The 27,411-nt window shown below is 41.9% G+C and overlaps 2 protein-coding genes across 2 annotated transcripts; both read left to right on the top strand.

Annotated features, from left to right (window-relative positions):
- Positions 1–2,898: 2,898 nt before the first annotated feature.
- On the top strand, positions 2,899–11,892 carry LOC309576562 (thiamine transporter 2-like). Its single transcript, XM_082287955.1, has 6 exons — positions 2,899–3,016; positions 5,653–5,818; positions 6,158–6,974; positions 8,447–8,639; positions 10,202–10,343; positions 11,534–11,892. Exons 2-6 carry the CDS (start codon positions 5,669–5,671, stop codon positions 11,711–11,713), a joined length of 1,482 nt encoding a protein of 493 aa, XP_082144081.1. The 5' UTR covers positions 2,899–3,016; positions 5,653–5,668; the 3' UTR covers positions 11,714–11,892.
- Positions 11,893–17,217: 5,325 nt separating this feature from the next.
- SLC19A3 (solute carrier family 19 member 3) lies at positions 17,218–23,892 on the top strand (the record flags this gene model as incomplete). The annotated part of the gene is made up of 5 exons (XM_082288018.1): positions 17,218–17,367; positions 19,306–20,122; positions 22,131–22,323; positions 22,825–22,966; positions 23,770–23,892. 5 exons carry the CDS (start codon positions 17,218–17,220, stop codon positions 23,890–23,892), a joined length of 1,425 nt encoding a protein of 474 aa, XP_082144144.1.
- Positions 23,893–27,411: the final 3,519 nt, after the last annotated feature.

Below are 27,411 nucleotides of genomic sequence, written 5' to 3'. Positions count from 1 at the left end.
GGCAGTCCAGTGACAAGAGTAAGAATGAATGGATAAAAAGGGTGGGCATTATGCTTAGGTAAGGTGCAGCATAGTGAAAAATAGCCTTATGGCATTACTTTTTAACAAGGAAGCAGCTGTAAGTCTACATTTAAACCAAGTACCTGAAACATTCATTTGGTTGAATGTATTTCCTAACCTACCCCTTGGAGTAACGCCCTTAGTACCTTCTAGCTAAACATCCCAAACTGAAATTTGCATATTCATTTTTGTGTCTCAGATGAAAAGCACCTGAGACATATGAATGCCCTTCCACCTTGGGAACCTGGGGCAAGACTCAGCTGAGAAGCAAGTTATGGAAACCCTCACGCACACACCATGGGATTCAGGGCCAGACTGCAGACAGCAGCTCATTCCCAAGATGAGCATGCAGTACATGAGAAAAGATAAAGATCAGCTCATCCATAAGTCAGAAAGTTACATGTCCTGTGAATACTCCTGGGTCTGAGAAATCTGACAAAAATACACTTTAATCTTTATAACTGCCATTGGAACCTTTCTGTGCGTAGGCTGAATTTGGCCACGAATGGAGAAAAATCTTCAGTATTAGCCACAGAAAATTTTCTTTGCTATTGCTTGCTTTAGAGAGCATAGTACACATTCTTCAAAAAGAACAAGCCTTCAGTTTGATTTGAAGAAGTCTCTTTGTCTGAGTTGGGCAGGTGTCAAGAAACAGATGTGATTTGTGAGCTGAAAGCCAGTGACCAAACTTACAGATAGAGAGACACCTCACACAGCCAATGTGAGCCTCTCAGCCTTGGTGCCATCCTGTGAAGCACCAGAGATAATACCAGGATTGAGTCCAAGGGGCAGCAGAGGCAGGAGAAAGGATCCGGATGACAGAGGTTTGCAGTCTCCTTCCTTTACTGCCTTTCCTTCCCCTCTCAGAATTGTCCTATCTCCTTGATTCATTAGAGACATACTAGATGAACTGTTTAGGATATACTACAACAATAAAACTCACCTTTCCTCCTGTCTTACAAAATCTTCCCTTTCCCAACTGAACAGAATTGGGATGTCAACTAGAAACAGATCCCCCAGCCCACCCACCAAGCAGAACAACACTTCTGCTTCTAACTACTCTTCGTGAAAAGAGTGTAGTCCCCTTCAAACCCAGCAGCCATGCTCTGCTGCAGGCAGCTTATGGCATAGGGCTCAAGTTGACCAAAAATTTGCATAAGCTCATCACAGTTTTACAGTCTTCCATCATGCTTTTTCACTGATTCACATGAACGTGAATCAGTGAAAAAGCATGAAATTTTAATTACAAACAAGGTGGACTGAAGACTATGAGAAGAGAGGATCTGAAAGAAAAGAAACCAAATTTCAATGCCTGGAAGTTACTTAAATCATTCTTCCTCATTATTGTGTTACAGGAAAAGCAGAATTTTGCCGTTTTTCTCAGTGTCAAGATATTTGAGTTGGATTCTTAGTAAGTCAATGCAAACCCCAAGTAACACTCTTTCCCTAAAGGGTTCTCTGCATTTTAACAAGAGTTCATGAGAATAAAACCAAATGCAGGTATACACAGGGTTCTCTCAGAGGGGCTGTCACGTCCTATAGCTGCAGGGTCAACAGAACTAAGATAGCTCTGGGATCAGTGTCAGACAGAGACTGATGGCTCAGAAAGTGCCCAAAGGAGTTATTACATTCCATTCATGCATCAGTTTCACACATATTACAGAAGCTGCCAGCATTCACGGAGCGTCTGGATGACACACTGAGTCACAAGGTATCATTTGAGATAGTCCTGGGAGGAGCAGGGACTAGGACATGATGATCATTATGGCTCCCTCCCAGCTATGACTCTGTAAGTACACAGCACTGTCCTAGGCAGGAGGAGATGGTTTCAGGGACAAAGGCCAACAAACAAATTATAAAGGCAAGAGGCAGGGATGGCCCCTCTAACATCACTAATCCTGTAGTATAGACTGTTGAGGGGTAGAAGGAAAAAAGGCTGCAAAATCTGGCCAAGAGTGAAGACAAAGGACTGGCTGAGCTGGGACACTCATCAGACCAGCAAAAAATGTCATATATTTTTCATATTCATGTACATGTCCATAAAGTTGCTGGTCCATTTTACTGTGTGTGAGCCAAGATGCCACCTTCCTCTGATTGGATAATTCAGTGTTATTTACAAATATTTACAAATTTTCCTCCTGTATTGGTCATATTCCTAAATAATTTTTACATCCCTCATTCCAGACCTACATGTTTTGGGACCAGGGTGGGAGTGGATCTAGATTTCTGTACACACTTTTTGTGAAAATCTGTACATTTCACAGAGTATACTCTGCTGTCATGAGTCCCACAGAATCTTCTGAAGCTGACTATAGGGCAGTATCCCCATCTTCAGCAGCAATGTGAGAACCTGCCTAAGCAAAAGAACTAACAAATTTGCCAGCAAGTAAGTCAAGAGGAAGCAGAGCAGGGTGTTTTACTTTTTACTTTTTAAATTTGTCAGAATAGTTTGAAACCCCATGTAAGTAGTGTGGATACATTCCAATCTTACAACAGTGGTATTTGCTCGCCCTCACCTCTGTCACTACCCACACACAGCTACTGCTCCCTCTTTAATATAGGCCAGTTTGAAGCACAGATGGCTCCCAAGCCACACATCCTGTTAAATAGATCCAAAATTCTTTGGGAAAATTACTACCTCTATTGATTTTGTGCTAGTCCGGCACCAAACCGTAGTTTGGGTCTTGAATTACTGCTGCCTTGGAGCAAAGACAGGCCAGGATTATCTGGCTGTTCCTTTAAGGGTGCTGAACATGGATGCTGAAAGAAAGCCAGCTGGAGGCCGTTTCAAAGGAGGTGTCAGGGCAAGCTGTAATACCAGAAGAACAGGAAAAGCACAAAACCCAAACAGAGTCCAGTAGCTGCAATACACACAGGACAACCAGAAGTAAGATTGGAAATACTAAAAGGAGGCTTTTCCCTTGGAAGTAAGAAAGGAAGAGCTCCAGCACAGAAGGTATGATTATATATGAACTTTAGAAATCAGAAATCCTGCAATGACAAGGAAAAGTGGGAGGAAAGAAGAGAACAATCTGGTGGGGACCTGGGAGGCTGTGTTAGTCTGTGTGTAGAAGAGCTGACAGCTATGGCACCAAGAATTGCTGAAGGAAAAAAGAAATATAGGATTGTTTTGTTGCAGAACACGAAGGCATCCTAAAATCTCTTCAAAAGTGAACAAAACCCTAGATTTACAAAAGCCTAATTGACCACATGGGGTGACTGAACCGGGAACAAATTGGATTCCTCCCCTCAAGCACCAAGGCAGAGCTCTGGTTGTCAGAGGTTTGTGGTCATGAATCCAGAAGGGAGGGGTTGTACAGCAGCTGCAGAGCTGGGGGGGGGGGCTTACTGCTGGCCAAGGGCTGAAGTGTGAGGGGAACACAAACCCCACTGCAGGTTGGGTGACACCATCTCCCATCTCCCACTCTCCAGTGGCAGAGTGGGTTGCCCCTGAGAGCCCTCAGCCTACTATGCTTCCCAGCTCAGCACCAGTGACAGGGTTTTTTTTCTGCACAGCTGCTTAAATCAAGTGGGAAACTTCTCACCTAACTTACCTACCAGCCTAACGGTGGCACCTCAAAGAGCAAAACTGCAGGTGAGAGGTACAGGTCTAGCCAAAAACCCTAAACAGTGCACGTGCTGGCACTGTAGGGATGCAGTGACCAGGGCACACCTGAAGTTCTGTGTACAGCTGAAACCGTGAATTCTTGCACGGGATGGCAAAGCCCGGCCGCTGTTGGGCAGCATCTGAGGGGGAGCACAAGCGCGCTGCGAGCCCTGCAGAGGCAGCAGCTTGCCCCACTCTCCTCCCAGGATGTGGGATATTTTGACAAGCTACATGAGACTTGCTGCCCCTGTGTCACACAGCCTGCTGGGGGGTGAACAAACAAGGCAGGACCTGAAAGAGACCAGAGCAGAGAATCTAGGCTGGAAAGGGGAAAATACGCCTGGCTACTTCCCAAAGCTGACTTGTACAAATGTTTCTCATTACAGTGCTAGAGATGCTCTCCACCCCAGTCTTCTCGATGCCTTTCTCAGAATCACATGAAGCATTCCCACAGCACTGGGGTGCCGTATGGCTTTAATGATTACCACGTGAGAGGAGAGCCTGGGGGTGTTATGGTGTCTAAGTGAGCACGATCCTGGGCAGGGCTCAGACTGGTCCTGCCAAAGCCGCGTTTGCAGCAGCCTCATGTTACAACAGCCGGGGAGGAAGGAGGGGCAGAAATGTTTCCTTCCTGGAGCGCTCAGTAGCTCACAGCCCTCCCGAACTCATTTTGCCTTGCTGGGGTCACCTTGCCATCTAGTGGTTCACGCTGCAGAGCTGACACAGAGCCCGGTTCGTTTCTGCTGGAATTCCTGTAATGTCCATGCTTTCGGCTGTTACACAGTAAAGGAATTCAAATTCCCTTTGATCTGCACACATTTCTTAGTGGATCAGGCTGTCAGTAAAATGTGCTACCATAGCATGAAGTTAGAAAAGAAGATGCATAATGCCTACTGCCTTATACATATCACATCCTATAAAAAAAGATCCTCTGCCCATACAACCTGGAGTGATGTACTCATCAGGACATGACTGGTTTTGGCTGAATAGACCTTTCTTCAGCTTTTACAAATAATTTTATGAAAAAACACTACTTCATTTTTAAGATTTTTTAAAATTCATTTTTTGCCTTAAAAAAAAAAAAAAGAGTTCTTGGGAGGGAAGTTGATAAAAGTTCAAAGCAAAGTGATAGAAATCCCATCTGCTAATAAGCAAACTCCAAAGGACTCCAAATGACAGACTGCACACATTAAGATTCTTGACATTGCCTATACTAACATGAATATGGATATTAACTTACTGTGTATTTACTTTGCATTTCCCCATTACACCCATTTTGACTTCTGTTTGGGCTCTGTCCAGCAGAGTTGCAAATTTTAATTTATTCCATCATCTCACCTAGTGACAAGAACAAAAGTATCTGCTTCACTTCATTTTAGCATGGACTGTTAACCTTCTGTGACCACTTTTATACATGGAAAATATGATGTCTGTATCCAAAATGGACTTCTGATGCAGGCAATTCCAGATGAGAGTCTGACTTGACATCCTTTCTGTATTTATTAGCAACTCCCATCTACTAGGCTCCAGAGCTACTAGCTCTCCATAACGGGAAAGCCATGCACATCTAGGAGGCAAAGAAGAAAAAACAGCAATTGGGAACTAGTTACTTGTCATTCAGCAAGGTGCTTGGCTGTGATCAGTCATGGTGTTGAGGGAAATCTCAGTGCTCAGCTGTCTTCAGCCACTTCTATCTAGAAAGGCTTTTCCTCTGTTTATCTTGGTCAGTGCAGATGGAATGACAGGGTAGTTTGTCTCCCAGTTAAGGATCTTCAAATTCATTTTTTATGCACTTTCTACAAAGAGAGCAGCAGACAAATGTAAGGGATAGCTGTTCGCTTTAACATTACAAATAAAAATTTTTTTGAACTGTCAACCTCTAAAGAGCACTCCTTGGCATCAGAAACCACAAAATAAAAATGAATTACAAGATCTCTTTGCACTTGCATGGGCAGTATCATCATTCTAACAAACTTTCTCCTCAGCTTTGCTGCAGAGGCCATGGGTTGCTGGAAGCAAGAAAAAACCAACACCTGGGCTTTTCCCACCCTGATCCTCTGCCTCTATGGATTCTTCTACACGATGAAACCATCAGAACCTTTCCTAACACCCTATCTAACAGGACCAGATAAAAACCTGACCACAGATGAGGTATGATTTTACTCTACGATTTGTTTTCATTGAAGTAGTGAAAATAGAAAGGGAAAGCATTCTTTAAAATTTTTAAACAAAGATAAAAAGGAAAAAAATAAAGCGCACAACTTTAACCAGCTCTGGCAGGTTACAGTTTGCAGCAGACTGCATAAATAATAGATCCATTTAATGGATCCAGGATCCATTTGTCTGCCCAACAGTCCCATGCTGATTCAATGTGGTTATATATTTTATGAATTCCTTCAGAGAAATAACTTCCCTCTACAACACCATTTAAAATACATGAACTTCCTTTCCTCAACAATAAAAACACTGGCATTTCCTCTCCTCTTCTAGGTTACCAACCAGATTTTCCCAGTTTGGACATACTCCTACCTTGCTCTCCTTTTCCCAGTGTTCCTGCTCACAGACTATGTGCGCTACAAGCCCGTCCTCCTCCTGCAGGGCATCAGCCTCATCATCACGTGGCTCCTGCTGCTCTTTGCACATGGAGTCATGGCCATGCAGGTGGTGGAATTCTTCTATGGCATGGTGACAGCCACCGAGGTGGCCTATTATGCCTACATCTACAGCGTGGTCAGCACCCAGCACTACCAGAGGGTCACCAGCTACTGCAGGAGTGTCACTCTGGTGGCAGCCACCGTGGCCGCTGTGCTGGGACAGCTGCTGGTGTCCTTAGCACACGTCTCCTACTTCTACCTCAACGCCATCACCTTGGCTTCCGTGTCCCTGGCATTCCTGTGCTCATTCTTCCTGCCCATGCCCCAGAGGAGCATGTTCTTCCACAGGAAAGACACCTCTGAGCCTCTCCCAGGGGCTGATAAAGGGGTGGCTGCAGGCAGTTCCCACAGGCCCTCGAGCTGCCAAGAGGAAAAGAGCCCCAACCCTGCTGCCAGGGGCCCGACCCCCCAGCCCCAGGCTGGGAATGCCAGGCCTCACAGTCACATGCTCAGCGTGCTGCTGCAGCTGGCCAAGGACCTGAGGGATTGCTACAGCTCCTGCAAACTCCTCTACTGGTCCCTGTGGTGGGCTCTGGCCACGGCCGGCTTTAACCAGGTCGTGAATTATGTCCAGGTGCTGTGGGACTTCCGAGCCCCGTCCCACAGCTCCGCAGTGTACAACGGAGCTGTCGAAGCAATAGCAACGTTTCTGAGTAAGTTGATGTTTAAACATTGATCACAATGACAGCCTCTGAAGTTTCACTTTAGTAAACTTTCAAAGTGCCATTCCATTGCAGGCACTCCAGGGAGCCAGTGCACATCTTGTGCATTCCAGACCTAGGTCTTTGATGAACAACAGTTCAAATGTGAGTTATGTTGGTTTTTCTTTAGGACTGGACAAATAACTGTATCTTACCAGTATGCAGAAAATATGCAAGTCCCAAAGACATTGCATCTAGCTGGTAAATCCATTCAGAGGCACCCATGTTTCTTTGGATGAGGCTATTTGGTGGTTTTTTTCCCCAAAACAAGTATTGCACTGCTCCCATAACAATGATATCAGCTTACACATATGAGAGAAGTTTTTCATAAAAATTTTACACAGAAAGTATATCATCCTCCCGTTAAGATGTTTTTCTAGTGAAATACCCTTGTACAACCAGACAAAAAGAAAAATTCTAGTCATTGCAGGATACAAAGTGCAGGGGGAAAAAAGACCCTATTGAATCCTTATGATACTGACATGAACCATTCTACTTTTGCACCAAGAGTAGATGCTCACACCACACAAACAAAGTGAGGTTATCAAAAGGTAACATCAGAGGATAGCACCCTGCCTTGTCTCACACTGTGCTGCTGTAAAGAACTTGCACAAGACATTGGGGTGTATTCTACCAGGAGAAATAAACACCTCTACTCCACACCTGGTCATTCGGGTTACCCTTACAGACATTAAGGAGAAACAGATATTACTCTTGCAGTGGGAAACTAAATAGACCAAGTAAATAATGAACTAGAAGCCCTCCTGTAGTATCTACTCCTTGATGAATTTCTCTCTCTTGTGGACTTGCCTTTTTCTGAGTGTATAATTATAGAAGTTTTAAAATTGTCTGGGACCCCTAAGATGGGCAGTCAAACGGCTTAACTTTGCAACAGATGCATCTTCTAGGAGTCCCACCAAAAGCAAACCAATCCTTTTTCATTTCCTTGGATATATTTCCTTGACACCTCAAAACTCACTTTTTTGACAGTTTACCCCCTCTATGAGGTGCCCAGAGCTAAACTGTTACAATAGAAGGTTTACTAGCCTAGTTGTGTTCTCCTTCCAACTAGGAGAAGCTGGAAGAAATTACTTCTTGAACTCCAAACAATGTTCCTGATTCTCTCCCCAGAGATAACATGCTGTGAACAGACACCTAAATAATGAATCCTTCTACATTACAGTTTATCCTGTGAAGTGGAATAAAACACCAAGGACAGAATGGCAGAGACTTGATTTATGCAGTTGTCTTAAAATGACCAGTCATCTGCACAGCTGCAGAAGTCATTAGAAATGCTTTCAAACTTCAGACTACTCTGCTTCATTATTCAGCATCGCCTTTCAGCATGTGAGACTGGCAAGACTTGGTCATACAAGCTGTGGAACAGATACAACTTTTACACATGTTTTTTTCTCTTTTTCTAGGCTCAGTAACATCTTTCCTAGTACAATATATGAAGATTAACTGGGACCATTTTGGTGAACTGGCTTTAGGGATCTTCTCTGCAATAGATGCTGGTTGTCTGTTTCTCATGCACTTCTCTACCAACATCTGGGCATCTTATGCTAGCTATCTCATTTTCAAGGCATGCTATATGTTCCTCCTGACAATAGCAACGTAAGTACAAAACATCACAGTGCTGCCATCATGCACAGAATACTGACCTTACTTCGAGTTTGCTTTGTGCATCCTTTTCCTCCGAGGTAGCTGACCTAATGCTAGACATAACTGTTTAGGTAAGGACAAGGACATTTAAATGTCTGGTTATGTTGTTTTCATTCTTCCAAACAACCAGGAAAGAAAAATTGTCAAAAGGACATCAGACATTTACCTAAGCAGAAATTAAACAAGGTACAAGATAACTTTATTACTAAAGGCAATTACTAATAGCAAAATGTAGAAGCCATTTCGCTCCTTCCTGGCAAGAAAGATGCAGAGTGAACAATAGGGGCCAAGCCATCCTTTAAGATCACCATATGTCTAGACCCCCTTCTGATAAACCTTTTAGCATGCCATGAACTGCATGAATGCAGGAAAAGATTCAACATAGAGTGTTCCCCAACATACTTTCATATATATAATCATTACTGATATTAAGATGTAAAGAAGGAATGAAAGAGAACAGTGGATGTATAAACTCAGACAAGATCTCATAGGAGACCAAGCTACTCTGTTGTCAGAAATAGAAATATATAAATAATATTAATAACAAATATTTTATCCTGTGTAATAAATATAAAACGTTATTGCTCCAGTCATTTTATTGCTTAGAATGTCTTTAGACATACCACACTATTTCATTAACAAAAATACTAGATGCATTTTTTGTCAAACCCCAAAATTAATCAGATACCATTTTTAAAAGCTCCCAAAATTATAATGCATGGCAAGGTTATGCCTATCTTGAAGAAAGCCAAGTGAGCCCTTTATTTTCATTTTGGTAGATTGTTAGTACATTATAGTGAATTACACCTGGTCTATTTCAATATATTCTGGAAAAAAACCCAACAAAGTAAAATCTTGCAAAAAAACCCCAAGCTAAAATAACTGAAAATGAGTCTCGAAGGAATAACACCCTTTTGTTTGTATAGAAACTTTGGAGATATATATTGCAAGGAAAGATGTTCTGATTATTGTCAAAAAAGATACTGCAAGTAAAATCTACAGACTCTTCACAGAAATAAGCAGCATGTTACCTCCACTGTCAAGTCACAAAGCAAAATGTGACTCACCACCACAGAAAGTTTGGTTAGAAGATACCCAGTGACCTTCGAGCCCAACCTCCCAGCCAGGGCAGAACTGCTGCCAGTGCCAGAGCAGGTCACAACCTTGCCTGGCCAGGTCTCTGAAAGCTTCCAGCCATGGACACTTCACAGCCTGTCAGAGGCAGTCTGTGAAGGCAAAGGAACAAAAGGGGAGGGTACAGAGAACTGACATTCTACCTGATCACCTGATAGCATGGGTTGGAAAAGCAGCCCATGCCAGTTCAAAAAACCATTAAAATACACTATGGTACCCCAGACTTTTTTTTTTAGAGAGCAAGGAACCAAACAACCAAATGAAGCACCATTTCCTGTGTCCTTGATGCACCATCTCCATTGATCATTTTCTCTTCATTGACTGATAGACAGCAGTAGCTTTCCCAGTGGGAAGTGACTGACCTGCCAGTCTCCCATTAGGTTCCAGATCGCTGTCAATATGAGCATGGAACGCTATGCCCTGATGTTTGGATTGAACAACTTCATTGCCCTGCTGATTCAGACCATTCTCACAATTGTTGTTGTAGATTCAAGAGGTTTGGGACTGGACATGGTGACTCAGGTAAGTGCTGTTACCTTGCTTCCTATTTACTGCTCAGCCAAGTCATCTTCAAAAGTTTACCAAGAAATTCCTATGCCAAAGCACAACTTAATTCCTCTTTCTTCCATAGAAATCCAGACATCTTGTTCTTCCCTTGTCATTGTTCATCATCATTTGTCATCATTCTTCCCTTTTGCCTTTTAATGCATTTAGGATTAAAGATGCTGGTCTTTGACTTTTAAAGGGAGATACACTAGAACATAATTAACCAGGCTATGCTATCTGACCAGTTTTGGTAACTAATAAGACGCTGAACAACATCCTCTCTTCCCAAAAGCTCAGACTGGTTTTGTCAGATGCAGAATGGGAGTTCAAAATTATGAGACACAGTCTGGATTATATGAGTTATTTCAGCTCAAGTAATTTCTAATTCTAGCTCTGGAGCAAACCTGGTCTGTATCTCAACATGTACGATAGGGTCTTCTGCCCATAGCTTGGGCACTCCATTTCGGATGGGATAGTCTATCTTACAAGAGTGTCCCTATCTTCAGTAAACCTAATGTCACTCATGCTGAAGTCAACTGAAACCTACTGACTTCTGCATTTCCTCAGATGGGCTCTCAGCTGGGGCAGCTGTCTACTCTAATGGATCTGAAGAAGACTAAAGCTATTCACACTCTGCACAGAGAAAGCAAAAGTGACTTTGAAAGAGTAAAGATTGACACAAACATTACATCTTTAAAATTAAGGACAGGAATATGTAGGACTTCGTAAACAGCCTTGCCACTGTTGTTGGAAATACTGATATAAAATCACAGTGTATTTACTGAAGCCATTGTGGTGACAGCACTGAAATGTGCAAAAGCAAAACAAGGATGAACTCAGACTCTTCACATAGATTCATGACTACATGGGTAATGAAGCTGCTACTACATTTTGCACTAATAGACAAAAAAAAAAAAAATCCTGTTCTTATCCCTCTCCCCATCTGACATTTGTTAAGAGGCATAAGGAATGGAAGAAAGGAGCAGTTCTTCATTTCACAATGCTGTTCACAAAGCTGAGATTTTGCTTTATCACAAAGCAAATTCTCAAATGTAGAGAAACTGTCAGAACACAAGTAAAGAAAAAAAGAGTGACTGTCATCTCCAAAGAAGCAGCATATCTCTAACGTGTTTTTCATTAATTGTTCTGCCTTTTTCTCCTCCCAGTTTTTAATTTATGGCAGCTACTTCACAGTCATACACGGGATTTTCATGATCAGAAGCATTTGTGTGCTGGTCTCATGCAAATGCCAAAGGAAAATAGCGAGATCTTGCACAGAGCAGCTGAACCAGGCTGAGCACGAGTCAAGAGAGCAGATTGTCACAAGCTCCATGACACAGCTGTAGAAGGCAGGCTCCTTGGCCAGGCCCTCCTGGGAGAAGGATTCCCAGCAGAGAAGAGGAGCAGCATGCAGGGAACAGCAGTGCAAGAAGAACATTCAACTCAGCCCTGAAAAGCTACGCTGAATCATTCCAGCTTTTCAGCACAACATATGCCAGCAGAGAGCTCACCAGAATGGAACTCTGCCAAGAATAAAATATAAGTTCCTTTAGATTCTTATTTACATGCCTATAAATAGCTTAAGGGCAGTAATTTATACACAGAATCAGAGCAACCACGTTTGCATCCCCTTGTGCACGATGGCAGAGTGCAGAGTTCACCCTGCCCTGCTCATTGTAGCTCTGAATGTGGCGCTGGCAAAGCTGCTTCCATCATATTTGCTGATTCAGTGGCTGAAGGGTCTGACCCCCCCCTCTGCACAGCCCTCGTTCTGAACCAAGGAAGTGTTTGCATCATTATATTCTTTCGTACCCAGTACAGGCAGATGGGGCACAGGCTCGTCCTGTCTCATCCCACACCTCTGTGCATACAGCCTGCAGAAAGCAGGGCTTGCACAACCCATCCCGGGAGCTTCACTGCAACACTGTTACGCTACGGTTGTTGCCTGGCCCACATCTGAGAGCTGCAAACACTGTACTGGCTTCACAGCAACCTCTGCCGAAGAGGGAATAATTTCAGGGTCCAAAAAAAAAGAAAGAGCACCACTCCTTTGCTTGTGCTTCCAATAAATTTAAATTCAGGACTGACTGTCTTCCTCTTTCAGCAGGAAAAGAAAAAATATCAAGGGGCTTAAGTAGCACAGACTAAAACCAGAGAAGTACACTGTGAAGAAATATAGCTGATTCCATACAGGAAAATTCCAGATTAATAGGAATATCCAAGAAGATTTGTAACTGAAATAAACAGCTAGCATCGTGTGCTTTTGAGTGCCAAGTGAGGGAGGTCCACTGGTCTTGCCCAAGAATTTGGCAGGATCAGCATCTCAGAGTTTGTCAAGAAGCTTCAAATCCTACAGCTAATTTAGTCCAAAAGACAGTCCAGGAGAAGAAAAAAGAGACTAGAAATTAGTTTGCATAGCGAATGTCTAATTTAATATGAACTATATCCATATGCTAAAGTTATTTCTGTACTGCTGTTTGTTTCTAGCTTCCAATATCTACATCTAACTAATAAAAAATGCTTAGCATTTACAGAATAATATTTTTTCTGTAGAGACACAAGCTATCATTTGTACAGACGTACCTGCTTTTCATACTACTGTCACACACTGCAACTAGACAAAGTGCCCAGATGTGAGGGCAGGCAGGACAGAAGCAATTTGTTTCAAGTCACAAGAACAATCAGTAGGATCTGACAAAATGAAGATCCTGGCTAATTTTTTTAGGCTTTTTGTTTACTATTGTGCACTGTGGGGACATTCTCTGTTGTAAACTGGCTCTAAGCAGAACAGTTTAACCAATGCAGTCATAAAAGTGGGAGATGTACTTAGTCTCCACTGAGCAGTGAGTATCTTTTATTACTGCAGAACCGAGGGCATGATGCTCCTGCCTGAAGAAACAGGGACAGAATCCAGGAGTGCAAGGACTGTGTTTTCTATTCTTCCTTGTCAGTAGAAACTCCATTTGAGACACTCCATTTAGAACTAGGTGTCAGTCCTGGACTAGAAGTTAACTAGAGTTTGTATTTAAATTAAAAAGAGGAACTTTGTATTTTCAGCTCTATGGTCTCAAACTGCCTTTGGTACAGAAAGTTAACAAATATTTCCACGCAATATCTGACAAATGGAAAGGAATCAACAACATGTGAAACTTTTTGCTGTTGTTAAAAAACATAATGCCATTTAGTTCAGTAGACTAGAGCTAAAAAACCACGTACAACCAACCATAAAAATTCTTATGTTCTGGCTAGAGCTAGCTCACTGCTCTCTGTATCTGTGGGATGCCACTGAGGAGCAAAGGAACCAAGCAGACAAAATGTATTTGGCTTGCAGCTTTAGAGAATACCATCTTCAGAAAACAGATAAGACTTTAAAGAAAAAATAATCCATTCCTATTCTCTCTAATCTCAAAATAATAATTCTGAAGTTGGAAGCTGGTAGGCAGCATTATAGGGAAAATAGGGTAGGAAGAGGGCAGCTCTTAGGAGTGTTAGGAGGAAAAAGGCAAGGCTTTATGTTATCCTGGGTTTTCAGGTGCAAATCAGAACTCATCCAGCAATCAGAGGTTTCATCTAAAAGCGTAAGATGTACACATCTACCTGTGTGTTCATGTACCTGCACACACATACTCTGGAGAGGAGATAGTTGAGACTTGGCAGGTTATGAGCAAGGCTGGAATCACAGGCTGTCTAGATCTGCAGGAAAAGGAAAGTCTCAACACATCCACCTCTCCTAGCAGTTTTTAGTGTTGTCTTTCTTCCAGTGTGTTAAAGGTTTCCATACAAACATGGAACTCTAGAGCTGGGCACATTCCTCCCAATAGCTGCAAGCCCCTCTAAATAAAACATTAATTATCTTTGAAACATTTGTGGGTTTGGGCACAAAGCTTCCGTGAAGATACAGTCCAGCAAGCTGATAAGACCAGTTTGAGCAAACAAGGAAGGAACAAATAGCATGTTTGTATTCAAAGCATGCAGGTATTGCCCAAGCACTGTGTGGGCTACCAGAGAAATACAAGCCAGCAGCCCCTTTCAGCCCCTGCCCAGCAGCACCTTCCCTTCCCAAGGTTCTTTCCATGACTCAGAAGCTCTTGGCCAGGGAAGAGGATGAAGGGCAGAAGCAAGCCTGGCTCCCCTGAGCACTTGCCTGCCTGGTTGCACCTGAGTACTGAGGAAACCTTCCATACCTGCAGAACCAGACCAGGCTCTGTCGAGCTCACAAAGGGGCCCCTCCTGCCAGGGCCTCAGCATCTGCTCCCAGGGTCAAACACACGTCCTATCAACAGGCTTCAGCATGAACTCCAGCCTCTGATGACCCTTGGAAGATGCAGGCAGTCCAGTCTAAAAAAAATGGGTAAAGGAAAGCAAAGCAGCAGCATTTCTCTCAAGCAAGCCTGTTGACTTTTTAGCTTAGAACATAGATTTAGCAGCTTACTGTCTTGTCCATTTGTCCTTAAATGACAGATCCATCCCTATATAGAAGTAATTAATGGCCAACTAATAGTATGAGGCATTTGATGTCCTACCTCCCAAAGCCCCAGGAAAACCAGGACAGTCAGAGGAGACCCCATAAGCCCAGAGGCCTCTGCACTATGCACAGGACAGGGACAGTGTTAGCTCAAACTGTAAAACTGGTGCTCTTGTCTTCCCATGAATCAGAGACCAGAGCTTTTAAAGGTATTCATTAACAAAGAATGCAATCATTGATTGCTTTCTGGTCACAACTTTTATTAATCATTAGCTTCCATGAGTCTCATAGTTTTATCCTAAAAACAGAACTCAGTTCGCTGACAAAACCTGTAAAGAATGCTTTCCCTGCAATCTTCATGGACAAGTTCTGCAAGAAGAACAGCTACGACAAGTTATTATTATTATTTAAAATCTGGTAACATTTTATAAAGTTTAGAAAGAACTTTCTGGAAAAACAGTTACAGAAATTTCTGATTACCACCAACTCTAAAGGGTGGTTTCTGACTTCTCTGCAAGACAAAGACATCCTAGGAAGAACTGCACCTGAATCCACAGGAAATGCACCACAGCCACAGCTTTGACAGGTAATTGATCACCTTTGGAGTTATTTGGGAGTATGCTGGCTACTCACTTGCTCAGTGCATTTGGAGGTAATGCAAGATTTATGCAGATGTTACTGATCAGCCCAAGGTTTAATTTTTATATTTTTATCAAAACATTTCAAATCAGGTCTTGAGTTAAAGATACTAGAGGCTATATTTTATTTACAGTTATTTGTAAGAGAAAGATGACAGAGATAATTTTTTTAAATCATGTTTCAAGGTTAGGGCTGCTTTTTCTAACATTCCTCTGAGGTCACAGAAATATTGTCTTTATAACATAAAATTTATGCTAAGTTTTAATAAATAAAATCTCACAGTACAAGTAAAAGCACTTTTGAAAAAGTGCCTGCTATAGAATGGAATTCAGCAACTTAAAATAAACAGCTTGTAACAGTATGATTAAACATCAGCTGGTGCTTTGCTTTCAATCGCTTATAAATGAAAACATTGTTTCACTTGTTTTCAGGATCAGGGAAATTGACTTTTTAATACAAAACAAGTAAAATAAACTTAGAAAACCAATTCTCTTTAGACTTCTTTTTGCTGTCAACTACAGTGAAGAAGCAAGTCTCCTTTTCCTTTTGGTCATCACTTCCAGTAGTGAAGTCAGTATTTCTAAGTCTGAGAAGGTACCATGAGCGGATAGTTTCTGCATCTTTCTTTACCCTCTCCAATGACTGGAGTGCAAGAAATATGATGAGTATTAAAGCATTTTGAAGAAATTGAGCTTACAATGGGTTGAGCTGCCTGATGGCTTTTATTGCCATCAAGAACATTTGCACTGTCATCGTGTCACTGAGTACTCAGGCTCCAGATCAACAGAAAAACTTCCTTGAGCACACAGAATGAGCTTTAATCTCACAGTTCACCCACTCAGTTATTCAGAAATGAGATTGTAATAGAACTTTATTCTCCTGCTACAGCACAGCCACTCAGCCCTAAGCACATCACTAAGAACAACCTTTGACAGACAATACAGAGTTTACCAGGGCCGATGCACCTTGATCCCAGTTGCTCATTTACAAGCTGCAGCTGTGGTCCCAGGCAGGTTCAGTGAGAAGAATATTGTCTTAGGCACGTGGCACAGCTGAACCCATGGACTTCACTCACAAGATAGAAGCAAGAATGGCCTTTATTGATGTAACAAAGTTCAGTGATAAATGTGACAGTGGTTTAACAAGACTCAACAGGAAGGTGTGCTTGACTTAACGCAGAGAGGACAGATCAGGTAAAACTGTGAGAGAGACCCTCCCATGAAGTCAGTGAGTTCTAAACTCCCCTCAGAGAGGAGCCTAGGTGCATTTTAGACCCACTCCTAGTCTCAGATTTGGTCAGCTGCTTCTGTCTAAAGGATTATGCAATATGTGCAATAAATTCTTTCTATGACTTAGCCAAGATTTCAAGGCTGAGCACACTCATTTACCAAGAACGTGCTGCAGCATAGAATCTCAGCCTCAGGAGTAACTGTGAGATCTCCCCAAGAAGAGATCCAGATGTGCAGCACAGTGCAGGAGAGCTTGAGATAAGTGGTTTGGTTACATCTGCACACCAGCCAGACATATGAGTCACCTCTGCAGGCAGCCCTTGGCTGTCACACTGCCACCCATCCCCTGAAGTCCAGTTACACTGGATGGAACCACCACAGCCCTTAGTGGTGGTTATGGCTTAGGCGGGGTGGGGGGTGTAGGTTTAGTTAAAAAGTAAACTTGAAAATGAATTTTTACCAACTGTGAAGAGCGTCTGTTCATTCCTTTGCCAGCTTTTTTTTTTTCAGGTAGACTATGGATTGCTGGAAGGGAGCTGTAAGCCGCAGCTGGATTTATCCCACAGTGATCATCTGTGCAAATGGATTTTTCACCACAATGAGGCCATCAGAATCTTTTCTCACCCCCTATCTAACGGGACCAGACAAAAACCTAACGATTGAAGAGGTGTGGAACTATTCTCTTAAGCAGTAACTAAAATGCTTAAAGCATTAGGCCTTACAGCAGTAACTGAAGGGAAGACGAACTGTGAATATTTTATCTAGAGACTCGTATTTAAGATGCTTCTGGAAAAGAGTAAGGAGTCACCTCTTTGGCAGGAGGTCCGAACTTTAAAGTCCCTATATTCTTAGGATTTTGAAAGCCCTTTGGTGGTTGATATTTTTGGCAAAATCAGGTCAGCTAGTTCCTCTCTCCACCCCAGAGGAGGGGTAACATTGACATTTATTTATACTTACCATGGAATTGATTACACTGACAGCAACACATTGATTTCAAATCATAAGAAAGCTAAGCAGCCTTCCCCTTATGAGCTGTAAAGCTTATTTCCTACATTTTACACATTCATCAACCTGCAGAGGTCAGGTTCACATTCAGAAAAACTGGGGTTTTTTAAAAAAAGCATGCACTGCAAGTTTCCTTGCTGTGCTCCTGCGTTCAGCACTGGCTGCTTCAGGAGTATACCTTCCAACAAAAGGGGACGTGGTTAACACGTGGCTGAGTCATGGAGCTAACAGTAAAATTAGAAAACACAAGCTTGCTACACCCACATACAGCTAATATGAAGCACAGTCATTCCTGATGTGTAGTAGCAAATGTTAAGGCAGAATCTACCAGCACACTGTGAACCCAAGGTTTCTGCTGAAAAAAGGTATTTGTGGTTTAGGTTGTCAGGGAGTTTTTTTTCTCCCCCTTTTTTATTATTATTTTTTTAACCACAAAGGCAAGCATTATTTCTTATATAAAGCATACCGATAGCATCATAGAATGCCTTAATTCTGATTTCAGCAAGAATCCTTAACTCAAAACCAAGCATAGTACAGATACTGTCTTTTTCAGCCAAACTCACGTCCAGTGAGTTAATTCCATGAGGCAATTCTAAATTCAGAGAAACAAAAGAAGTCACACAGAAAGATACAGTGAACCTGCTGCCCACCATGCAACTCCCTCCAGTACACTGAAGGAAAAAGCATTCCTCCAGCATTTGACACAGTTCCTTTCTAGTCTAATTACTTAAGCAGCGAATGAGAGATCAGGAATAGAAATCCCAGCAGGCCCCACAATTACTGGGCAAGACATCCCCCAAAACAGGCAACTCAGAGCAACAACAGAAAAAGGTCCCTTTGTGATGTGCATCTAAAAGATGGATACGTGCCCCAGGTGTGCCCAAACTGCCCAGGCAAGCACTGAGCTTCAGTGGTGACCACAAACAGCACCTTCCAAACCAAATGCAAAACAGTTTTAGAAAAAGAGAAAGAATTTCTTTACAGGGCATCTATGTATTGAAGTCCAATGTAAACATATTGAAAGACTTCCATATTTCTTAAATTGGAAAAAAACATAGAAGGTGCAGCAACACAGTGGCAGCTACTACACACTATGTGCTGTTCCAGTTCCCCCATTGTAAGGGACACATGCTTTTTTTTCTTTTTCCTAAACCTAATAAGGGAAAGAAGTGACCAAAGGTATACAATGATTCACATAAAAAGTTAAAACAAAACCAGCCTTCATTTTCAGCTGCTGTAGGGAATAGGATTTGAAACTAGAGAGATTTACCTCTGACACAAAGTTACAATTGCTTTAAACAGCTGCACATCAAAACCTGCCTTCTTCATAGGCCTTTACTAGAATTAATTTTTAAGCCAATCTACCTGTTTCTTTAGTGGAGCATAGCATCACTGTCTTTGCCCCTTACATAGCAAAGTCACAGTCTTGTAACTTAAGGCAGTTTAAACCTGTACTGTTCACACAATTCAATGTTACCTTTCATCACAACTATGTCGTTCCAGCAATAACACCATCAAAACCCATCAGAAAGGATATTTTAAATGTTTAGGGGATTGGGATTGTGTTTTGTTTAATATTTCCTCTTTTATTCTATTCTAGGTTACCAACCAGATTTTCCCAGTTTGGACATACTCCTACCTTGCTCTCCTTTTCCCAGTGTTCCTGCTCACAGACTATGTGCGCTACAAGCCCGTCCTCCTCCTGCAGGGCATCAGCCTCATCATCACGTGGCTCCTGCTGCTCTTTGCACATGGAGTCATGGCCATGCAGGTGGTGGAATTCTTCTATGGCATGGTGACAGCCACCGAGGTGGCCTATTATGCCTACATCTACAGCGTGGTCAGCACCCAGCACTACCAGAGGGTCACCAGCTACTGCAGGAGTGTCACTCTGGTGGCAGCCACCGTGGCCGCTGTGCTGGGACAGCTGCTGGTGTCCTTAGCACACGTCTCCTACTTCTACCTCAACGCCATCACCTTGGCTTCCGTGTCCCTGGCATTCCTGTGCTCATTCTTCCTGCCCATGCCCCAGAGGAGCATGTTCTTCCACAGGAAAGACACCTCTGAGCCTCTCCCAGGGGCTGATAAAGGGGTGGCTGCAGGCAGTTCCCACAGGCCCTCGAGCTGCCAAGAGGAAAAGAGCCCCAACCCTGCTGCCAGGGGCCCGACCCCCCAGCCCCAGGCTGGGAATGCCAGGCCTCACAGTCACATGCTCAGCGTGCTGCTGCAGCTGGCCAAGGACCTGAGGGATTGCTACAGCTCCCGCAAACTCCTCTACTGGTCCCTGTGGTGGGCTCTGGCCACGGCCGGCTTTAACCAGGTCGTGAATTATGTCCAGGTGCTGTGGGACTTCCGAGCCCCGTCCCACAGCTCCGCAGTGTACAACGGAGCTGTTGAAGCAATAGCAACGTTTTTGGGTAAGCAATCATTAGCAGGTACTTGTAACCCATCCTGTGCTGAGGGATTCCTCAGCAATGTCTTTGGTGCCTTTCCATCTCCTATGAGGACCAAAGTAAACAGACTGCGAGAGATAAACCCAAACAGTGTTCAAAGCATGATTTTATAGTAAACTTTATCAGTGGGCTCTTCAAAAATAATCTTAAAAAACATCTATAACTAAGCTTTTCCTTCTTAGAGGAGCCTCATTCTGCCAAAATGTTTTAAGAGTTTTAAGTTCACAGCTCTGTTTAGACTATGAATTTAACCCCAAGTAAGCACGTCAAATCCCTGTGCAATGACATCTTACATGTTCCTCACTTAAATACACCTCAGTCTGGCTGGTTTAAGAAATAAAAGAACATATTAGCAGATACACTGCTCTAAGTACAACTCAGAGCAGACAGTGAAATGGTCTATTTAGACAGTGGATTAAAAATCACTCTAGTCTAAGTACCCCTCAAAAAATACTCTGTGACTACATCTATATCCTGATTGGCAAGTTTACCACAACCAAGGTTGTGGGTTCAATCTCTTTATGGCCCATTCACTTGAGAGTTCAACTAGATGATCCTTGTGAAGCGACCCTTGTGGGTCACTTCCAACTCAGAATATTCTATGAAACCATTTCTGCAATACAACAAGGCTGAGAGCACTGTAATTGTTTAGCCTTGAAAAAGAAGGAATCTTATTAATGTGCATAGAGACCTGAAGGGGAGGAGCAAAGAGGATGGAACCAGGCTCTTACCAGTGGTGCCCAGTGACAGGACAAGAGCCAAGGGGCACAAAATCAAGTAAAGTTCCACTTGAACATAGAACATTTTTATTCAAGCATGATTTAAAACAGGAACAGGTTGGCCAGAGGTGTGGACTCTCCATCCTAGTCAAAACCTAGACACCACTCTGAGCAGCTTCCTTTAGTTGTAAAAGCTAAGACTCAGCTTTTAGCAGGGCCAGGTGATCTCCATCTCTCTTCCAACCTCAGCCATTCTGCCACTCGTGAGTTATCTGGTCCACCCAAATTCAATTTCTCTTTAGCCATAGAGAGATGGATATGGGTAAAGTAAAACTTCATTTACATAGCTGTGCAGCACAAATACAGCCTCCTTTTTGAGCTCCCATTTACACAGCTGTCTCCCCCTTCATTCCAGGAGTTGTATCCCACACTTCCGCAGGGAGTTGTCAGTTTATTTTTCCTCCCTGCAATCAGCACGAAAATTAATTTTACTGAAGCTACTCCAGAACATCTTCTGACTACTGCTTTGAGTAGTGTTCCCAGAGGCTTTCTTGCATTTACACCCTCTGGTGCTTGACACAATTTCAGAATAGAGAAGGCACTCACAGCGCTGGGAACCACTGCTCATAGCAGGGATGGACCAAAGGGGTTGGTTTGCTCCAATTTTTGGAATTCTGATGAAGAGCACATACAACCAGCAAACAAAGTCCAGTTTTTGTGCTAGCCTGCCTGAGGACATAGGGTTTGTTACACTGTAATAGACTCAAGTAAGGGTTTTGCTATATGTGATGGTCAGTAAGGCATTGACAAATGCAGTTCATGAGGCTTTGCACCAGAAACGGAAAAGACACTTCAATAAAAAAGCAAGCATGAGGTGCTACAGATTTTCATTCCATGAAGAACTTTACATGAAGTAACTAAACTCATTATGCATATTTTGGCAGAAAATGCTTGGTGAGATTGTTCTTCTCTGCTCATAGTTGTCCAAAAACGGAGCAACAATACATTGTGTACTGCAGCCTCCAGCCCCAGGCATGAGAAACTTTCCCAGAGCACTTCAGTCAGTGAAAGGTCTAAGCAAGGAGGAAAACATCCAAACTAATGGAAGACTCCCATACCACTAGCAGGAAATACAATCCACACCATTACCAAAGCCCACTATGACCAAGACTGAAGAGCTCCTGGCATGACCCAGTGACAGTTATGCTCTCAAAGATGCTTCTGACTTTTAATTACTACTTCTCAATTTTTAGGTTCAGCAACATCCATGGCAGTTGGATATGTCAAAGTAAACTGGGATCTCACTGGAGAACTGGCTCTGGCAATTTTCTCTGTACTGGATGCTGGTTCTCTACTTCTCATGCACTTCACTGACAACATCTGGGCATGTTATGCTGGTTACCTTGCATTTAAAGCTTGTTATATGCTCCTTATAACAATAGCAACGTAAGTACAACACACAACTGTTCTAACTAAACTGATTTAAATCAATTTTTTAAATCAAAATTTTACTGGACATTGCCCTAGATATAAATTTAAATAGGTTATGACAGCAGCATATATTGTTTCTAGCCTGTATAAAACTGGTTAAAATTATATAACCTAACCATTACCATAGTACACTCCAAGTCAGAACAAGGTAGCTTCTGCACTTGGCTGTTCAATGATCAATGTACGAGTATTCTCTAAGGGATCTAATGAACATACACAGGTATTCAGCAAAAATACTCATTCAAGTCAAGGGTAAATAGGATGCACCAAAGTCACAAAGCCAGAAAAAACCGAGGAATTTCTGCCAAAATGAAGTTGTTAAAGCTTAATAGCCAAGGCTGAAGTGACCTTGTCCTTTGAAGAGTGCACTTTGCACATTTAAGTACTCCTGTAAGTAAAGTGCATCCATCCATCCTTGTTCTCTGTCGTTTTGTGAACCTGTGCATTCATTGTCAGGTTTCAGATTGCTGTCAACCTCAGCATGGAGCGTTATGCCTTGATGTTTGGCTTCAACAACTTTGTTGCACTGGTGATTCAGACCATTTTAACTATTGTTGTAGTAGACTCAAGAGGTCTGGGACTGGATATCACCACTCAGGTAAGCCACGGAGTCCCACTGCTTCGTTGCCCTGCTCTCCTTTGATAGCAAGTTCTAGTCCAAGATTAGCCTTTGGTAATGCACAAGCTCAGGTGGAAGGCTCAGGACAGTTACTCACTTGGAAAAAGGTTCATTTAAAGTGAACTGGTGTGAACTACTACAGCTTGCTTGTCCCCTAGACCTCCCAGTACTGGGATGACTAGAAAATACTCTATGAATATGTTCACAGAACAGGAGGGAAAGGTGACCACCTACTACTCTGGGCATTCTTTAAATGAAAGAGTTCACAAGTGAAAGTTGTGAAAGTTCACAAGTTTATAGTCAAAATACCCTAACCCAAAGAAGGAAGCAAGCTAAAAGGCAATCTATGGGTCTATTACTAGAATAATTCTAAGTTACATAGCTCCAGTGGATGCACCTTAAAGTTACTGTGATTCTGAAAATTACCTCCTCAAAATTCCCAGCTGAATTTCTAAAATTAGTTTAAACGTAGACAGTGAACGAGTCTAAGTCTCTAGCTTTCATGTTTTGAGAGAAGAGACAAAGTAAGTGCAGGACAGCTTTCCTCCCTTACTGAGGTGGGGAAGGGAAATACATAACAGAACATTATCTCCCCCTTTTATAACCACAGAATTCCTACAGTGTCAAGTCAAGCAGTCCAGACTTCTTGAGTCCTTTCAAAATGGGGTCATCCTAGGCACAGGTGATGGAATACAGCAATGGAGAGACACCCCTTAGAGTAAAAAACCGCTTTTACTATTAGATAGTAACTTTTCTCTTCCTTCCCCACCTCCTTTTCCCAGTTTCTCATTTATGGCAGCTACTTCACAGTCATTGCTGGAATTTTCCTGATCAGAAGCATGTACACCATTATCTCCATCAAATGCAGAAATACAAGTGTGGCTGCTGAAAGCGCTACCCATTAACAACCGAGACAAAAACAATGGTTACAAGCAGCGGGGTAGAAGGCTCCATCATCTGGACAACAAATTAGGAGAAATGTAACGTTCAATCAACCAAAACTGGTCCAGGTTGAGGCAGGCTGTTTATGAGCCTACTGCACAGAGAGCTCTGTCAACAGGATGATTCACTTGGTCCATTTTCTTCTTCAGCAGTTTAATACAAACACTCCTCAGTCTTTTAATTCAAGTTTAGTGATCTGACACAAACTTCTATTAAAGCTCAGCAAGCACAAGTACATACAGATGCCTGAACCTCACACCAGAGGAACTTAAAGAACAACCTTGGGACCTTCCCTTCTATTGAGTATTTCAATTTAAGGCAATTTAGTTACTGACCTAAGACCTTCAGACATGCCCAGGGAATCTAAAGCAGCAGTCGTACCAGGCAATGACCTGTTGGAAAGCTTGTCAGAGAGGCCTTGGGAAAACTTAACACTTTTCCAACTGGAAGTTGTGACATACACTTTTTAAGCAAGTTAACAAATACCTAACCCATATTTTTTTCCAAAAAATGCTACTTCTGTATGATCAGTGATGGATTACTACCATGTAATATAGTACAGCAATACTGTCAGTTTAATTTATCAATGGCCAAATGCAGGCATTTTGATTCCACACAGACAATGCACTGCTCAGAAATGTGAAGTCACAGGACAGTAAGGAAAACATGTCATTACATACAGATTAACTGCTACTGATGCAGTGACAGCTTTTCTGTGAGTTTGTTGAAGATATATGAATAAAACACACCGACCTTCTCTTTGAGTGTTTGTCTTGATAAACGTATGCATTACACGTCTGACAACTGCCATGACCCACACACACTTATCTTGGGAAGCAAAGAACCTCCTAAACTAACTTATTTCTTCGTGGGGAGACACTTTAAATGCTGTACAGGGTAGTCTTTAATAACATGACTCAAAGTTTAAATATAACTAAAGTTAATTAGGGAATGTTCTTCCAGCTGTTCAATAAGGTCCACTTTATACCCAAGTGCATCAGACAGCAGTTAAATCCTACTGTTCCTTTATCCCAACTTAGAGATTTGTCAAGACTCAGAATTAACTCACCCAATTAATCTCACAGGGTAAATCATCAATTCTTTCAGAACATACTTCCAAAAGTTACTTGAGCTTGCCTTTATGTCCCAGTAAGTTTTCCCTTCAAGACAGCAGAATACTTGCATTGTACTTAATACTTCCAGGAATTCCAACTAAATTTGGGGGGTTTTAAATTATTTTTTGCTTCAGCAATTTGTTTCAATTGTTTTGGTGCTTGGATGTTTGCATTAAATTTTGAACTGCAGTACCTGGACATCACACATGCCTTACAGAACTCAGGATGTTCCTGCAAGTGTAGCATCTTCTTACACTTTAACAGCTGATGTTTTAGTATTAACGTCTAATCTAGGAGGTCTCCATATTAATTTCTGTATAAGAGGCCTAAAGTTATCAAGTGAAGTGCTTTGATGCTAAAGCCTAAAAATACAGCTTTTAAGCAACTACGCTATTTGCACAGACAATTGTGGGAACAACTAGAGAGATTTCCAAGATAAAAACATTTAAATATCAGGGGTCAATAATTCATTTTGTAAATAAAGCTATTTTTAAAACCTCATCAACAAAACACCTATGGTGTCAGTTTATGGTCAATATACAGAAGACTCAAAACAATACAAGATCTCCTTCAGCTACTTATCTGGAATTTGACAAGCATAAAATTAGTGAACACAGACTAAAGAGGTGTGCTTGTGCATAGTAAAAGTTGCATTTTATCCGCATTTAACTCCGTTATGAAAAATGGTATTCCACTACTTCTACGGCATATTCTAAACTACGTGCCTTGCATACCTCAATCAATTTCAGTATCTCAGAGGTAATATTTGGATTAGAACTATTTCTACAGATGCTGATCTCATTAGCCCTTGCCCAAAGCCTAATTTCCACCAATATAAGTGAAGAGGGCACAGAATTGTTGCTCTTGTGCACTGCTCATCTCATTGACAAGGTATCTCTTTGATTTGGTCCAGTTCTCTGCACTAAACATTTTTAAGTGTTCCAAAAGCCCTGCTGAACCCTTGCAGCTGCCCACTCTACTGCATTTACCTGTTACTATCTGGAACAGCCAAGGTTGGTAAACAGGGAAAAATTACCAATATTTACACTGGGCTAAAATACAGTGGTGAGAGTAATTGCGCCACTAATACCCTGCAAACCTCCAGTTGCTGGGGATTTGTTTAGTGAATTCCCCAGAGAATGTTGGGAACTAAACTGTACACCACACTCTGTCCAGCAGTCTCCATCAGACACAAAAGAGAGACTTCAAGTCTATTTTAAATATGCCAACAGGACAAAAACAGACATTTAAGTATGGAAAGCTGCTACAGGCAGCTTGTTTTATGAGCTGCCTGTATCCTGCTTGGGATCTCCAAAGTTAAAAAAACAAAAACAAACAAACAAACAGAAATTACAACCCCTGTAGGCAGTCAACAGAAGTCAAAAGTATTAGCATAAATGTTTTTACAAGCAGAGGTCAAGCCTTTTAGATGCCCTAGAAAAACCTATCTAACATTCATGCAGTCAATTACAAGTGAAATGTCTTACCTTGAAGAATTTTTGTGTTTATCTCAAATGGACTTGCACATCCTTTTTCAAAAAAAAAAAAAAAAAAAAAAAAAAAAAAAAAATCAATCTCACCTTATTTATCCCTGTTATCCTGAAAACTGTTAGAATTTTATTCTCCAGCTGGTCACAAACCTTTAAGCTTGCAGTTTATGTATTCACAATATACTTACATTATTTGCTTAATTCCAGTATTACACTTCAACTTTTCCCAAATTATCTCTATTTAAAACACCATAACCAATTACTTTGATCCAGTTATATTTTTCTTGAACCTTAGTACTGTTACAGAGAAGACAAGCCAGACATTTTTCCCTCTACAAATTTCACTCTAGTATGGCAGGAAATATTTCTGTAAATTAAAAAAAAAAAAAAAAAAAAAAAAAGACAAACCTAATATTCCACAAGAGCTCTTACTGATATGTATCAGTTTTTAATAAAGAGAGTGCTATTACATCTGTGATACCTTGGCCTGCTCTTACACATTCTGTTCAGACCATAACTAAGGCTTGTTCATTAGTCATTCAGCCTGTCATTAGTTACCCATAATAAGGTGTCTTTTGCTGCAAACCTTCTCTCCAGTAACTACCCTCCACAGTTCTTCCAGTGCCCTTCATGACAGATACTCTATCCAAATAATCCAAACCCTGCCTAACACACTGTGTGACAGGTCCCTTCACTTGAGCTAGAACAGCAAGCTTCATCACAATGACACAAAGAAACATATCCAAGTGAGGCATGTGAAAATTTTAAGCTTAACTCACCTTCAAACGCATTGCTTTGGACACCTCATCTGTGTACAAGACACAGTGTGTACGTTTTCATCCAATAAATGTTACTGCACAGAAATAATGCTACACAG

The sequence above is a fragment of the Coloeus monedula genome, assembly GCF_965178545.1.
Source record: "Coloeus monedula genome assembly, chromosome: 10".
NCBI classification, from domain to species: Eukaryota; Metazoa; Chordata; class Aves; order Passeriformes; family Corvidae; genus Coloeus; species Coloeus monedula.
The sequence above is the reverse complement of the archived record's forward strand: the minus strand, read 5'-3'. Positions and strand labels throughout refer to the sequence as shown.

What these genes read in the sequence shown, in the direction of transcription:
- LOC309576562 (XM_082287955.1), top strand. Translation starts at nt 5,669, where the DNA reads ATGGGTTGCTGGAAGCAAGAAAAAACCAACACCTGGGCTTTTCCCACC. An exon ending in TTCCTCCTGACAATAGCAAC is followed by an intron (nt 8,640 to 10,201) that starts GTAAGTACAAAA and finishes GTCTCCCATTAG; the next exon opens with GTTCCAGATCGCTGTCAATA. An exon ending in GACTGGACATGGTGACTCAG is followed by an intron (nt 10,344 to 11,533) that starts GTAAGTGCTGTT and finishes TTCTCCTCCCAG; the next exon opens with TTTTTAATTTATGGCAGCTA.